Below are 12,938 nucleotides of genomic sequence, written 5' to 3' on the forward strand. Positions count from 1 at the left end.
CCAGATGAAGTGATTTCAGCAGAATTTACACAAGTCTAACTTGATCAAATTCCTCAGACATAAAAGAAAAAAAAATAACTTGTGGCCAGCTAGAGGTGAGGGAGAATTGGGGAAAACATTTCTGTTTAAGGAATGATGATACCCGTTTTATCTACTTATAGCATAGACTCTTCAGGGCAGAAATTACACTTACATGTTCGAATGATGCCAAGTGGAAAATATTGCCAACCTTAGTTAAATGTTACTGAAGGACAAGTAAGATTACTTGTAGATAACATGGAAAAAATACCCCCCGCAAAATTCTAAAATTGAAAAAGGTGTTTTTGTTATACTTCACCAACTATAAAAGTATTTGTGTGTCTGGATATGAAACAAATGACTGAAATTCAAATTCATGTATCGTAAACTAGAAAAGTTAAAAACCAGATGTTACAGTTTGCTCTTCTCCACACTGCAACACCCAAATTCCAGCAGTGTAGAGAAGCTGCAACCTCGCTGAAATGCCTTTCTCTTCTGATGCAACCATCAGACCTTTTCCTTCATCTAAGGAAAATTAGCTGGGCGCTCTCTCCAGAATTACTATACTGAATGGTAATGTGCCTCTGACTTGCATGTCAATGTCTTTCATTAATGGAAGGGTTTCCTTTGATGATCTTTTCCACTGACTATGTTTAGGAGCAAAAAACAGATGGCAATTGGGATGCAACCGGGTTTTAAACTTACACACTGCTACTTGAAGAAGTTGTGAATTGCTGTGCTAGGAAGTTACTTTACATTGTGTCCAATAACTAAAGGAATTCGAGTATACTTTACTACAGGTCTATTAAGTGCCAAAATAACATCTTCCCCTAAATTAAGCAGCATTAATTCTTTCAGCCATAGGAGTCTGAAGCACAAATAAATCAGTATCTGTAATGAACATCTATCCACAAGTCACAGGAGCCCAGAAAGTTCGAACACCTTGTGCAGTGCATTTACCTGGCAGAAAGCTTTCACTTCCAGACTTCTCGTGTACAGGATTAGCACAGACTGTGTTTGTTGGTGCTTTTACAGCAATGTGCAATAGTAGCCAAGCTACTATGCCATCATACACCAGGCTGTACTAGAGATTTAGAAGTCAACCCCTTTAGCTAACTGTATCAGCTTGTAGCATGGACTTGATAATTACTTACCTGGAGGCAATAGGTAGTAACCACAGCTTTTTTTCTTCGCCAAACACTTGCTGAAGATTCTTTACAAAGCCAAGATTGAATCCATTCTTATCTGGGCCATTCTGAAATACTGGAGTTGAGAAAGCCTCTACACATAGATACAATTTCAGCGAAAAAAAAAGGAAAATCAGTGCCAAATACACCAAAACAGGATTGTACATGTTGTAGCCATTTAAAGTGAGTATCATTTGCCAGATTATGAACTAGCATTACAAAGATACAAAGTGTCAAAATAACAGGGTTTTTTATTTTGCAAGCCTGTGAAGACTTTCAAACTGAAGGTAGGAATTTGGTCTTTCACGTGAACTGTATGAAACGATCAGACAGACTGTGTAATCTACAAAGGAGAGTTAAAAGATCTTTGCATGAAACTTGAACTTCAGTGGGTAGAAATTTCTAAATAAAAAATATGCAGAATTAAGTAGGTTGGTCTTCAATGCATATTTCAGAAGTGGCACTGGAGATTTAAACTGCCTCATTCATTAATGATATATTGAACAAGCAGTGGTAACAACCATACGCAGACAGACTCTCTGTTACGATGAGAAATGAAATTAGTAAAAGAAAAAGGGGGAAGGAGAATCTAGAGTGCACAAGAAACAATGTTATCTGCCTTCTCAGCTGCTGCAGAGGGCTGATGTTTTGGGCTAGATGAGCTTCAGTGCCCCTCAAAATGAGTTTTAATGTTCATAATTATACAAAATCTTTATAGTTGCTTAAACTTTGTGTTTTCTTACAGGACTTTAGCCAAAAATCTTTAAAAATGAAAGACTTAGCCAATGAAAGCAAATGAAATCACTCCATAAAATCATGCTGGTTGAGATTTTCATTTCATTGGTGTCATTTTACAGTCTTGATTTCTTTGCCTTTGCCAATGAAGACAGACATAGTTTTTCCTAACCTTACTTGGCTGACTTAGAATGCACTCCAGCACATGAGCATAAGCAACCACTATTCCTGAAAAGCTGCACTCATTTCGCACCAAATGTAGTTATACACATGCATAACATTTGTGTAACTGGACTCTTGTATTTTAAGGCTCTACTTTCCCTAACAAAGCTTTTGTCACACCAGCTAATAAACACAGATTACTTGCAGTGACAAATTTCTACAGCATTGTTCCAACGCCCTAAATCCTCCTCCCCTCATAAGCCAGCAGGAATATACAGAAGTAGAACAAAAATGTGTTTTCTTCTTCCCCTCTCTCTTCATTTAGCACCACTTAATGTTGTGTCTCACCTAAAGAGCCTTACCTAAAGTAGATCTGTTTCTACTGACGAGCCAGCAATGGTAGCCAAACAGAAACATAAGGCTAACGAAGAACATAACCGCCAGAAAGAGAAGGAAAAGGATATGAAATTTGGAACGTCCGTTAGTCAGCTCACCCTAGAAAACAAAACAAAACAAAAAACAGCACAGGACAAGTGATAAGAACAAATAAAAGCTGAGCATTCTTTGTTCCTAGCAAAGCTATCCTCTAAAACTCCTATTCTGTCATATCAAACTTTTTTTTTAATATGAGTTGCAACTTCCTACAAAAAGCACAAAGAAACAATGAAGAAATGATCCCATTCATTTTCCCCCTGTAACCAAAGCTGAAAGAGTGGTGTTTTGCTGCTTTTTGTACTTGACAGAGCCAGTACAGTCACAGCTTCCCACCTAGGCACCAGAATGTTCTGTGTCCACAGCAGAATAGGCAGGGACAAGCTCCTGAAGCCTCATTTCCATTTTGCTGAATGCCCTATGCATACATTAAATACCGCACCACTTCAATTTAGGAGATGGCCAAAAAACCTGAACTTTTCCACAGCTGAAGCAACTCAGTAAAGTTAGATCTGGATATATACGGTTTGGAAAGGTCAAAAACCAATCTTCATAAACATACATCTACAGATGGGCTGTGGGTATCCCAAAGATAAAAAAAAATTACTTCTCAGCTTATGCATAACACATGGATGCAGTCAGAGAGTCTCTGTGTCTTTCTTAGTATTAAAAATAATTCCTGCTAGTGCCACACGAGTATCTCAGGAGGCATTTCATTTAAGTGATTAGCCATTAAAAAAAATCAGAAATTTCCAAGTTAATGCACAGCAAAGTTACTTAAATGCTGCCATACAGGGTTAGCAGCACAGGGGACATTGAAGCAAAAGGTCTAGAGATACAAAGCCAGTCTCTACTGGAGCTGCCAGCTGGCACTGCTCGCGTATAAATGATAACTGATAACTGAATAAGAAGCATGCTTTATTTCAGCCAATTTTATATTAAGGAGAGAGTCATATGGGAATTAGGAAATGAACAATTTTTTGACACTGTTCAGGATGTATGTACAGATCGGTGCCAGGACGTTACACTTTGGGATCATTGCAGAGAAGGGGACTGATACTCTCTGAAAGTCTGAAAACCATCAGTTATGGTAAAGAGTATGGCAGCAACTCCAGGCTCTGCACTCTGCACCTTCCTTTATTTGCTCTTCCTCTTAAGGGCAAGGGGCCTAATCCTTAAGACAACAATACAAAGTGGAAAGAAATATGCCCAGGCAGTTCAGGAAACAACATAAAAGAAAACCACCCACCCACAATTAAAGGCTTCCTGTAATAAGACAGAAATACATCGCAGGTACTCTTGCAACCACTTAAAAAGCATCAAATGCTGACAGCTAAGAATGTCTACCTAGAAGATAACTATTTCCATTACTAGAAGAAGTTGGTTGTTAACACCTTTTGTTTTTTGCCTATATTTTTAAATGAGGAGGGCCGGCCTGCCAACAACAGCTGTATTTTGATTTGGGAAGATTAACCACATTCATGTCTAATGTTAGTCTAACCTGACTCAAGCTGTGCTTATCCTCGTGCAGCACCTCTGACTTCGGTGGTATTTCTGATGATACACCCTAATGCATATTGAAAAACCATCCAAATATTTCTATAAATAGCAATCCTGAGTTCTCATTCAGTGAAGCGTATCTTCTTTTGAACAACATTGGAATTTTCTAAGCTAATAAACTTGTGATAAATTTCAAAAGAATTTGAGATGCATATGTTTGAACACATTTGTACAAGAAAAGGAAATAACTTATTTCTCTAGAAGATAACTCTACAATGAGAAATTTCTGAAGACAATTTTCTTTGTACATTTCAGACATACTGGAAGTTAAACTCAAATAGGGGCTGCTGAAAAAAAAACCAAAAATCCCCAATGTATGGAATGAACACAGCCCCTCCTTTGACTGAAAGCAAAAAAGTAGTAAGAGTGACTAAATCCCACCAGACTCAGAAGATACAAAAAAAAACCAGGTTCCATGACTTACTGTCCAATACTTAATGAAATACTTGAAGACCGTTGCAGCAATATACAAGCAATACAACAAAGAATAGGCTAAGAAGAGTAGAAAGAATTTGTAGTTAGAGAATCCAATGCAGTTATTCACCCTAGAGAAGAAAAGCAAAGTTGGAATCAGGATACATACGGCACACAGTTACAACACAATGAATGCTACATTGGGCAGGACAGAAGTTACTATGCCTCTCGATTATACAACACAATTTCATTAATAAATAGCTCCCCTTAGTGTTGAAATGAAACAGAGCTGAAGACTTTCAGCTTTTCACTTGAAAATTTGTTCTGCCAAGTAAAAGCACAGTTCGTATTTTAGAAATCTGATTTCAAGTTGGTACCACTGGTGACGTTTGTCACAGAGGCAGTCCCTAATTACTCGTGTCTGCTTCTTGTTGGCAGAGGTAATCACATCCAGGGTTTCTGTTAATGTTTATTCATGTGCAAAGCTCAGGAGCCAGATTCACCACTTGTTTGGTTACATATAAAACAAATCAAACAAATTTCATTATAATTCTCCACGCAAGGGGCAACTCTAGAATTAAAGAGCACGGGAGTGCAGAAAAGATGGTAGGCATTTGTCTCATAAATTGGGTTCTGAAAACCCTCAAAACTGAAGAATATTGCAGATGTTCAGGTGGGGAAGTGTCTGTGTGACTTTTGATTTCTGAGATTTTCCTTTTTTTTTAAAAAAAAAGGAGTTTAAGAGATTTAGTGGCAGCAATTCTCAAAAAGTATCAAACTTCATGTATCCATGCACCACTGTACACAAACTTTGCCATGCACAGGTGGGCAGGCATCAATTCAGAAACAAACCGTGCAAATACTATTGAAAGCAACCACCAGCTGCATGCTCAAACAATTATACAACCAAAATTAAAGGCTAAGTTGAAGTTCCTTTACAATTACAAAGTAAGACAGAATTGGCAGTAGGCTTTTAAATTACATCTATATAACAGCCTTCTACACACAGTTCATAGAGCAAACATGAATGATTTGTCTTTCAAAAATAATCAGTGTTTCAGATTTTATAAGTCTCCCAACGTAGAGGTGCATGGTCTAAATTGAAAGAGGCGTACAGGAACTATTCTATGGAAGAAACAGATTTAAATAGCCTCCTTTTTCAGAAAATTACAAACCACAATCTAGAACGTACCATGGACAGTGATGATCCATTTTTAGGACACATCTGCAACAGGACAAAAAAAGAAAAATCAATGAGTTATGTTTGGTTATAATTTGCCAACTGCAGATCAGTAGCAGAAGGCTGCGAGTTGCTTTGTATTTCTGGGGGGTCAGATTTCCACATGACCCAAACTCAAGATGATTCTCTCACACTGATCACTGATGTTTTTTAAAGTAGGTGTCATTTCAAGATGGAAAATTCATTACTTTTTCAAGATCTAAAAATGACTTTGGTGCTCTACACAATAAAGAAACGAGAATAGCTTCTGCCCTACAGCACTTAAAACTTCTGCCAAACACCACATGAAAAGGCCTAACATGATAAAAAGTAAAAATCATACTTTATTCTGACACGCTACAGGCAATCAGTTAATCTTCCACTAGGTATTAAGCTTTCTATCAACTTAACGCTCACACATTTGGAGTTGTGGGAACTGCAAACACTTCAGAGACACAGACAGCAGTACGTGCTAATGCACAAGCACTGCTGACTGGAGCTGGAACAGAGGTACCCTTATGTCCAAAGAGTAAGTGAACAACTTCACAACTCACGGAACTTCAGTGAAAAACAACCTGTTAACTTACACGGCACAAACAGAACAATGGTGGCAACGATCTGGTTTTATCAGCTGGCATCTATCACAGAATCGAATACCTGAAATTAAAGATATGTTAAAACCAAATAATAAATGTGGGTTTTTTGGTATGTGTTTACTTTTTTTTCATATTACTTGGTATTCAGCTCATTTTCAAACTATGCATGTTCTTTCCTTTAACATTTTAAAAGATGAGTGCATCTGCAGCTCACTTTTGCTGCCAGCTCATAATTACATAAGCAATGTTTGTAGTTCTTACAGAGAGTTGCAGATGTAGGGAACAACCCTCACTGTAAAGCCTATGATCAGCATAAAAGTGATAAAAGAAAACTGTACACACCCCCACCTAGCTTCTCGACTTACCCAGACTTTAAATACATTCCATTTTGGTAACTGCCTAAACAGCAGTTCTCTCCTTCAGAATTCTTTGCTTTGTCTGCCAGAAGCAAACATGTCGGAGCCTCCAACCTGAACACGGATTTCCCTGAAGCTCTGAAAGGAGTGCAGTACCTATTTCATCACAGAACAATTCCATGAACGGATCTTTGGACCTTACACCCTGAGTCTCTAAGCTAGACTTCATTTTAAGTAAAAATTACTACAGATTTTGGTATTATGGTATTATTACTACTACTAAACTCAGACAATGCAAGTAGGCTGCTGAACTGTAAATACAAAGGGCAGCGCATTGCCGCTCAAAGCCAGAACACGCTACTCCAAGGAGGACGTACTGAAGTCTTAAAGCTTTTTTGTTTTCCCAAACATAAAACCTGACAGATAAAACATAAAATTCTCAGCACAAGAACCACGCAGCGTATGCGGTGGCATCAGGCTGACCGTATAAATCTGGATTGCTAGCATATGCTACTTTATTCTGCTTGATTAGATTCAGAGAACCAAAGCTCTCAGCTTCGCCGACCTCCGCTCCCCGTTCTCGTGTACACTGGCAGCTTCCTCGCAATTTCGGCAAGAATTTGCCTCTGCACCTCTGGCCTTTCTTCATTTTCATAGCGTTCTTTGTCAGCGTAGGACATATGGTACTGCAAGCAGAAGTCAGGAGAGAAGCAGTTACTCCTGGGGAGTGGAGACGATTTTTCAAATACAGGCAAGATTGGAAACATTCTATCTCCCGCTCCTTCTAACAAGATTACCCTAATGGGAGAAAGTGTGAGAAAATAAGGGATGGACAGACAGGCAGAATACTGTGCAACGCAGCCGTAAGAACCGCAGAGGTGAAATAAAGATCACAAAACAACGTGCTCGGAACTGCTACCACTGCTGCTGCTTCAGACTGCTGTTTTTCATGAATAACATTAATAACAGTGAAAAGGGCATTTTAAGCACTTCCCTTGTGAGCAAGAACCTGCCCCCAGCTCTAGCTTTCTATTTCTAACACCGGAATCATATTCTTGTAATTTGGATCAGATCATGGCCACATATATTGGAAATGCCATACAAACATCGTCCTCTTCTATTGCTCTAACCACCGCAGATTTACAGTAATAATATTGTCTCATTTAAATCATGCTCTTTGAGCTGTCAAAGGATTCTCAGAACAGTAAATGACTCAGCTTTTAGGTCTCTTTCCATCTCTTTAGCAAAACCAATCAGTTGTGCAGATCAATTTGACTGACAGATTTTTGAGTTTTCTTTAGCATCCCCGCTTTCACTCTGCAATGAATGGGAAGTGCTGGGATTCTTACCTTTTTGCCTGGCTGAACCGGGAGAGTAAAAATAGACTTCCAGTATGTCCACACAAAGAGCACAAAGAGAATATGGAATATTATAAGATAGGCCACTAAAACAAAAAACAAAAAAAAAAAAACAAGAGCAGAACAGTGACTTCTTAAGCAAAAGTTTCACTTACAATGGGCATAATTCCAATCTTTCACAACAGTGACACAAAAAAGGGAAAAAAGGAAGATTTCTACTAGCAGCCAGTATTACAACACAGCTAAACCTTAGGGCCTGAATTTCAGGAAGCTGCAGCTGTAGTTAGGAATTACCTAACACACATGCTTCCCCATCTCCACCCAAGCCCCTTGTGTGGATAAGGAAGAACACAGCTATGAGACATGTCACCCCGCAGGGCAGGTGGCACTGCTGTCACAGGGCATGGCAGGATTCCCTGGGCACGGGCACGGCAGACCTGGCTGCTGCTGAGCAGCACAGAGGTTAACACTGCCATGCTCAGCATCTCCGGGTCTGGGGTTTGGCTGCTACGGAATGTGCTCCCAACCACAGCACCATAATAGCAGTGCAGTGCTCACCCATGTGATGCATTTTTCACCACTTACAAGATTTGGAAAAAAAACAACACACTCTGGCGGAGCTTTTCATCACTGGGAAAATCAGATCTCTTACTCAACATCTTTTAGATTTGCCACAGTTGATACAATAAGACAAAACAGGAAAACATCCCTTGAAGTAAGGAGGAGAGCTCTTGTGATTATTGAGAAAGCACAGGAAGCTGCTGGACGCAACATTATCACGTGGAACCCAGCATGACTCTGAGCAATCATCTTAATATACAAACTTGAATGCAAAGCCTTTGGATGCCCAAGGCATACGGTGCTGCAGAAAATCAAGGCGGAGCAATCCTTCAGCTACACAAACTGTTCCATTATTTCTGTAATACTGAAGGTTCAGTAAAACACATCAACTAGAAGACGGTTTTACTTAAACACGCTATACAATCACAATATCATCTTCATTTCACCTCCTTCACTTAAACTTCAAATTCTAGCAAATTAAGATTGAAGTAACTACTACAAGTAAAAACAGAAGTCTAAAATGCAAGGACTTCTGTCTGAAAATGCAATCAGTATAGAAAGGCTAAATACAGCTCTGAGAGTTTCTCACAACAACGTGCTGGGCTGCGGGACTGATCACACGAATCAACGACAGCTCATTATTCTGAGATGCAAGCCTCATCCCACATGTAGATGGAACTCCGTCAATTTAAATCAATATTTAAGGAGAGAAATCTTGCAACTGTTAAATGGTGTCGATCAAGCAGCACAGCACCCGTTACAGGAAGGTAACAGGCCTGGAGATGCATGACTATACCTGGCAACAAGTAACTACTTTCTGCTGGATGATCATCACCATCGTGCTTTCCAGAGTTCCTCTGCAACTGTTTCAAATGCTGGGACATCTCTCAAGTGAAAAGAAAAAAGAGCAAAAGGGTTTACGGCCTTTTCATGTCCTTGTTCATACACTGAGACTGAACAAGGGCATCTCCCACTGCATCCCAAAGTTACAGCATCTCCAGTGACGCACAATGATGTGCAGCTACAGGCAGGGAAACTACAAAAGCATGTTAAGCTTAAAAACCATCACTGGGTGCTCTGCTTGGTACTGTAACTGCAACATTCACGATTTTTTTTTTTTTTATACAAAGACTGAAGAGCATACAATAAAATAAACGTGCATACCTTTTTCTGCAGGGTTGCTGAGAGTCACTGAAAAAGAAAAAAACATATGCTTACAAAGCAAAGAGGAATCTTAGGAAAGTTTGTGCCAAATGATGTTTCTAATGTTAAATATGCTTGCTTTAGGAATAAAAAACAACAAACAGTTCCATTTCAACACAGCAGACAAAAAAAGCCTACAGTCTCACATTGAAAGTATCCCTAACAGCTCTTTGTTTACTCACAAATGACACCCACAAGATGTTTCAATCACTGTTACCTATGCTGTGTTTTCCCTTGTTATAAAATGCATATATATTTTGCATATTTGTATATGGAAAATACTCCCCCCCCAAAAAAAAAATCCACTGGTGCCCTGCTGCTGACAAGATTACCAGGCTCTTCTTGCACCTCCCCAAGTCGCACCTTTAGGTGTGCCCTTATCAGCCTGCTAGCCTTGAGCCTCCACAGTAAGCCATGCTCCAGTTCAGTTCTGCATCAGCATAAATAAAAATGAGAAATTGCCAAGGCTTTGTTTAGTCAGCACTGAAGGAAAGATGCATGCCCAATAAGGACACAACTGTTTCTATCATCCCTACTAACAGAGCTGCAATCCTGACAGTCCCTGCTAGCAGAGGCACCTGGAGCAAGCAGCAGCGTGCGCTGCCCAGTGCCTGACGCCAGTAGCCTTCTGGGTTACTGCCCGGCTGAACAGGAAAGATACGGCTGTGGTGGCTGCGGTGACCTTACAGAGGGAAAATAAGGTCACCTTGCTGAACGACTGAGACTGAGACAGCTCCTCCCTGGGGTGAGCCTTTGCTCAGACCGCACAGAGCTGGAAGTGACAGGGGATCACAGCCTGTGGCTCCCAGCGCCTGCAGGGAGAGCAGACTGCCCCTCGGGACTCACTGACATCACACCTGAGCGACCTTGGAATGAGCGGAGCAGAGGAGGAACTAGTAAAAAGTACTAGTAGTAAAAAGTAGCTTTTTGCAAAACCATGCTAATAAACAATTTTGATCTGCAAGCTACTTGACACACAAAAAGGTAAACAAAAAGAAAAGAAACCAAATATTTGCTGCGTCTCTGTGCACTGCATTACAGACCAGCAAGATGCTTAGGAAACTTTAGCATTTCCTTTTGTTTGTTGCAAATCAACCTCTGAAGGGCACATCAGCTTTTTACAAAGACTGCTTTCTTCCCTCCTGCAGCCCATGTTGTAGTAGCTGCACAGCCTTCCTAACTTGCTCAAGAAAAGAGCAAACTCCAAGGCAAAGACTGCATACAAGTTTTTATCCCAGGTTCTTGCTCTCACTGGTGCAGCAACCACCAACCTGACACAGAACCGCACTCCCCTCTGGAGCATCACCTGTTGCCCACACCAGTGGCTAAAGTTCCAATTCTGGTACTATGAGCTACCTCAGGACATAGGATCGTTTGAGTTGGAAGGGACCCTTAAAGGCCATCTGCTCCAACTCCCCTGCATTGAGCAGGAACATCTGCAGCTCCATCAGGTGCTCAGAGCCCATCCAGCCTGACCTTGAGTGTCTCCAGCAATGGGGCACCGACCACCTCTCTGGGCAACCTGTGCCAGTGCCTCACCACTCTTATGGTTAAAAACTTCCTATATCCAATCTAAATCTCCCCCCTTTTAGTTTGAAACAATTTCCCCTTGTCCTATCACAACAGACCCTGCTACAGAGTCCGTCCCCTCCTTTCTTACAGTCTCTATTTGGATACGTCACCCCACAATATTTCCAGCCCTCAGCACTCTGCACAACTGAAGATAATGATAGAGAATTTAAACGGAGTGGCTACTATTTGCATGCCTGCAACTGCTAAAATACTAATACACAGTGGGAATCCGGGGTGAGGGGGGAAGCCAACACATAACCCCTTACTATGCTCAGAACTTGGACAAGAGAGGAAGCCCTGAGCACTGGTTTTCAGGTAACTGCACATGCCAAGAATCAAGGTTTGATTCCTAAAAGACTTAATTTACACATTTCAACTTCTGTAGAGCTAACCTCTCACACGTGCAAATGAAATGCCTGAGAAAGAATGACGAGGCAAAAGCAGACAAGTGAGGGCAAAGCAGCGGCTGTAAGACGTGACCCCAGGCCGCGCGCTGGGCTCCAGCCAGCCTAATGCGTATCTGCAGAATAACACAATCCCGATCCAAATCCCATCTAATTCAGCAGAGTCTTTTCTAACAGCTGCACTGCGACCTGGAGTCAAGCAGTGTTAAGTACTACTGCACTTACACGGCACTGCAATCACAGCGTATTTCAAAAGACCAGCAGTGTTTCAGAAAAGTACCCTGAATTTTTTGTCACACGGCCTTGCCAGCAGCTGTAGAGCTGCCGGTACCTCCAAGCATTTGGGAAACTGTTCCACGTGAATCTGGGAGGAAACAGCCAGCAATTTCAGAGATGGAATGGAATGCCACGGAGCTCTCGGGGCTCTCACTCCGCTGCACGCTGAGACAGATCACAGAAGCTGCTCTTCACCTCAGCCCCCACCAAGAAGCAGCAGGGCAGCCAACGCAATAAGGGCTAACAGCGTTGCGGTGTAAGTTTGCTGTGCAACACCGGAAGGCGACGCAGCACTACCTCTCGCTGCTGCCCTGGGAACTAGAGCCCGCATTTACCGGACTGACCCTACTGGCAAAGAGCCGCCCGTTCCTGCCAGCAGCCGCAGCTCCCAGGGGCACGCAGGGCGCCGCACCCCCCCGCCCCCCGCCGAGCGCCCTTCGCGCCGCCCGGTGCACGCAGCCCGAGCCGCGCCGCGCGGCCGGCGCCCACACCTGCTGCTACTGCTACTGCTGCTGCCGCGCGGCTCAAAGCGAACGGAGAAGAGGGGAAAGAGAGAAGCGTTTCGCCTGGGCTCCGCGCTGACCCGCCCCGCCCTGCTCGCGGCACCTGCACGGACGCACCGGGCGGCTGAGCCCGAGGCCCGGCGCGGCCGCGCTCCCCCCTCCCCCCGCCTCACGGCCCGCCCCTCACTCAGGCACAGCTCGCAGACGTAGGCATAGTAGGACCAGAGGACGACGAGGGCGATGATGAGGACGGGCACCCAGGCGAACGCCCGCTGGCAGCAGCGCAGCCCCCGCGACAGGGCCATCCTCGGCCCGCCCGCAGCGGGCACCGGCGGCGCTCGGAGCTCGGCTGAGCGGCCTGGCGGCAGGCGGGCGGGATTGG

At 42.6% G+C, this 12,938-nt stretch overlaps 1 protein-coding gene across 3 annotated transcripts in view; it reads right to left on the reverse strand.

Moving 5' to 3' along the window:
• Positions 1-12,938, reverse strand: part of ZDHHC15 (zinc finger DHHC-type containing 15) — a 28,439-nt gene extending 15,501 nt beyond the window's left edge. The window contains exons 1-10 of one of the 3 annotated variants that reach the window (XM_021405795.1): positions 12,744-12,938; positions 9,763-9,789; positions 9,395-9,484; positions 8,029-8,123; positions 7,245-7,365; positions 6,315-6,384; positions 5,701-5,733; positions 4,519-4,639; positions 2,465-2,597; positions 1,173-1,299 (exon numbers count right to left, since the gene is read on the reverse strand). In XM_021405795.1, coding sequence (XP_021261470.1) covers positions 1,173-1,299; positions 2,465-2,597; positions 4,519-4,639; positions 5,701-5,733; positions 6,315-6,384; positions 7,245-7,365; positions 8,029-8,123; positions 9,395-9,484; positions 9,763-9,789; positions 12,744-12,861 — 935 coding nt within the window. In that variant the 5' untranslated portion in view covers positions 12,862-12,938. The other 2 variants (XM_021405797.1, XM_021405796.1) reach the window with 2 other exon arrangements.

The sequence above is a fragment of the Numida meleagris genome, chromosome 8 (assembly GCF_002078875.1).
Source record: "Numida meleagris isolate 19003 breed g44 Domestic line chromosome 8, NumMel1.0, whole genome shotgun sequence".
Lineage (NCBI taxonomy): Eukaryota > Metazoa > Chordata > Aves > Galliformes > Numididae > Numida > Numida meleagris.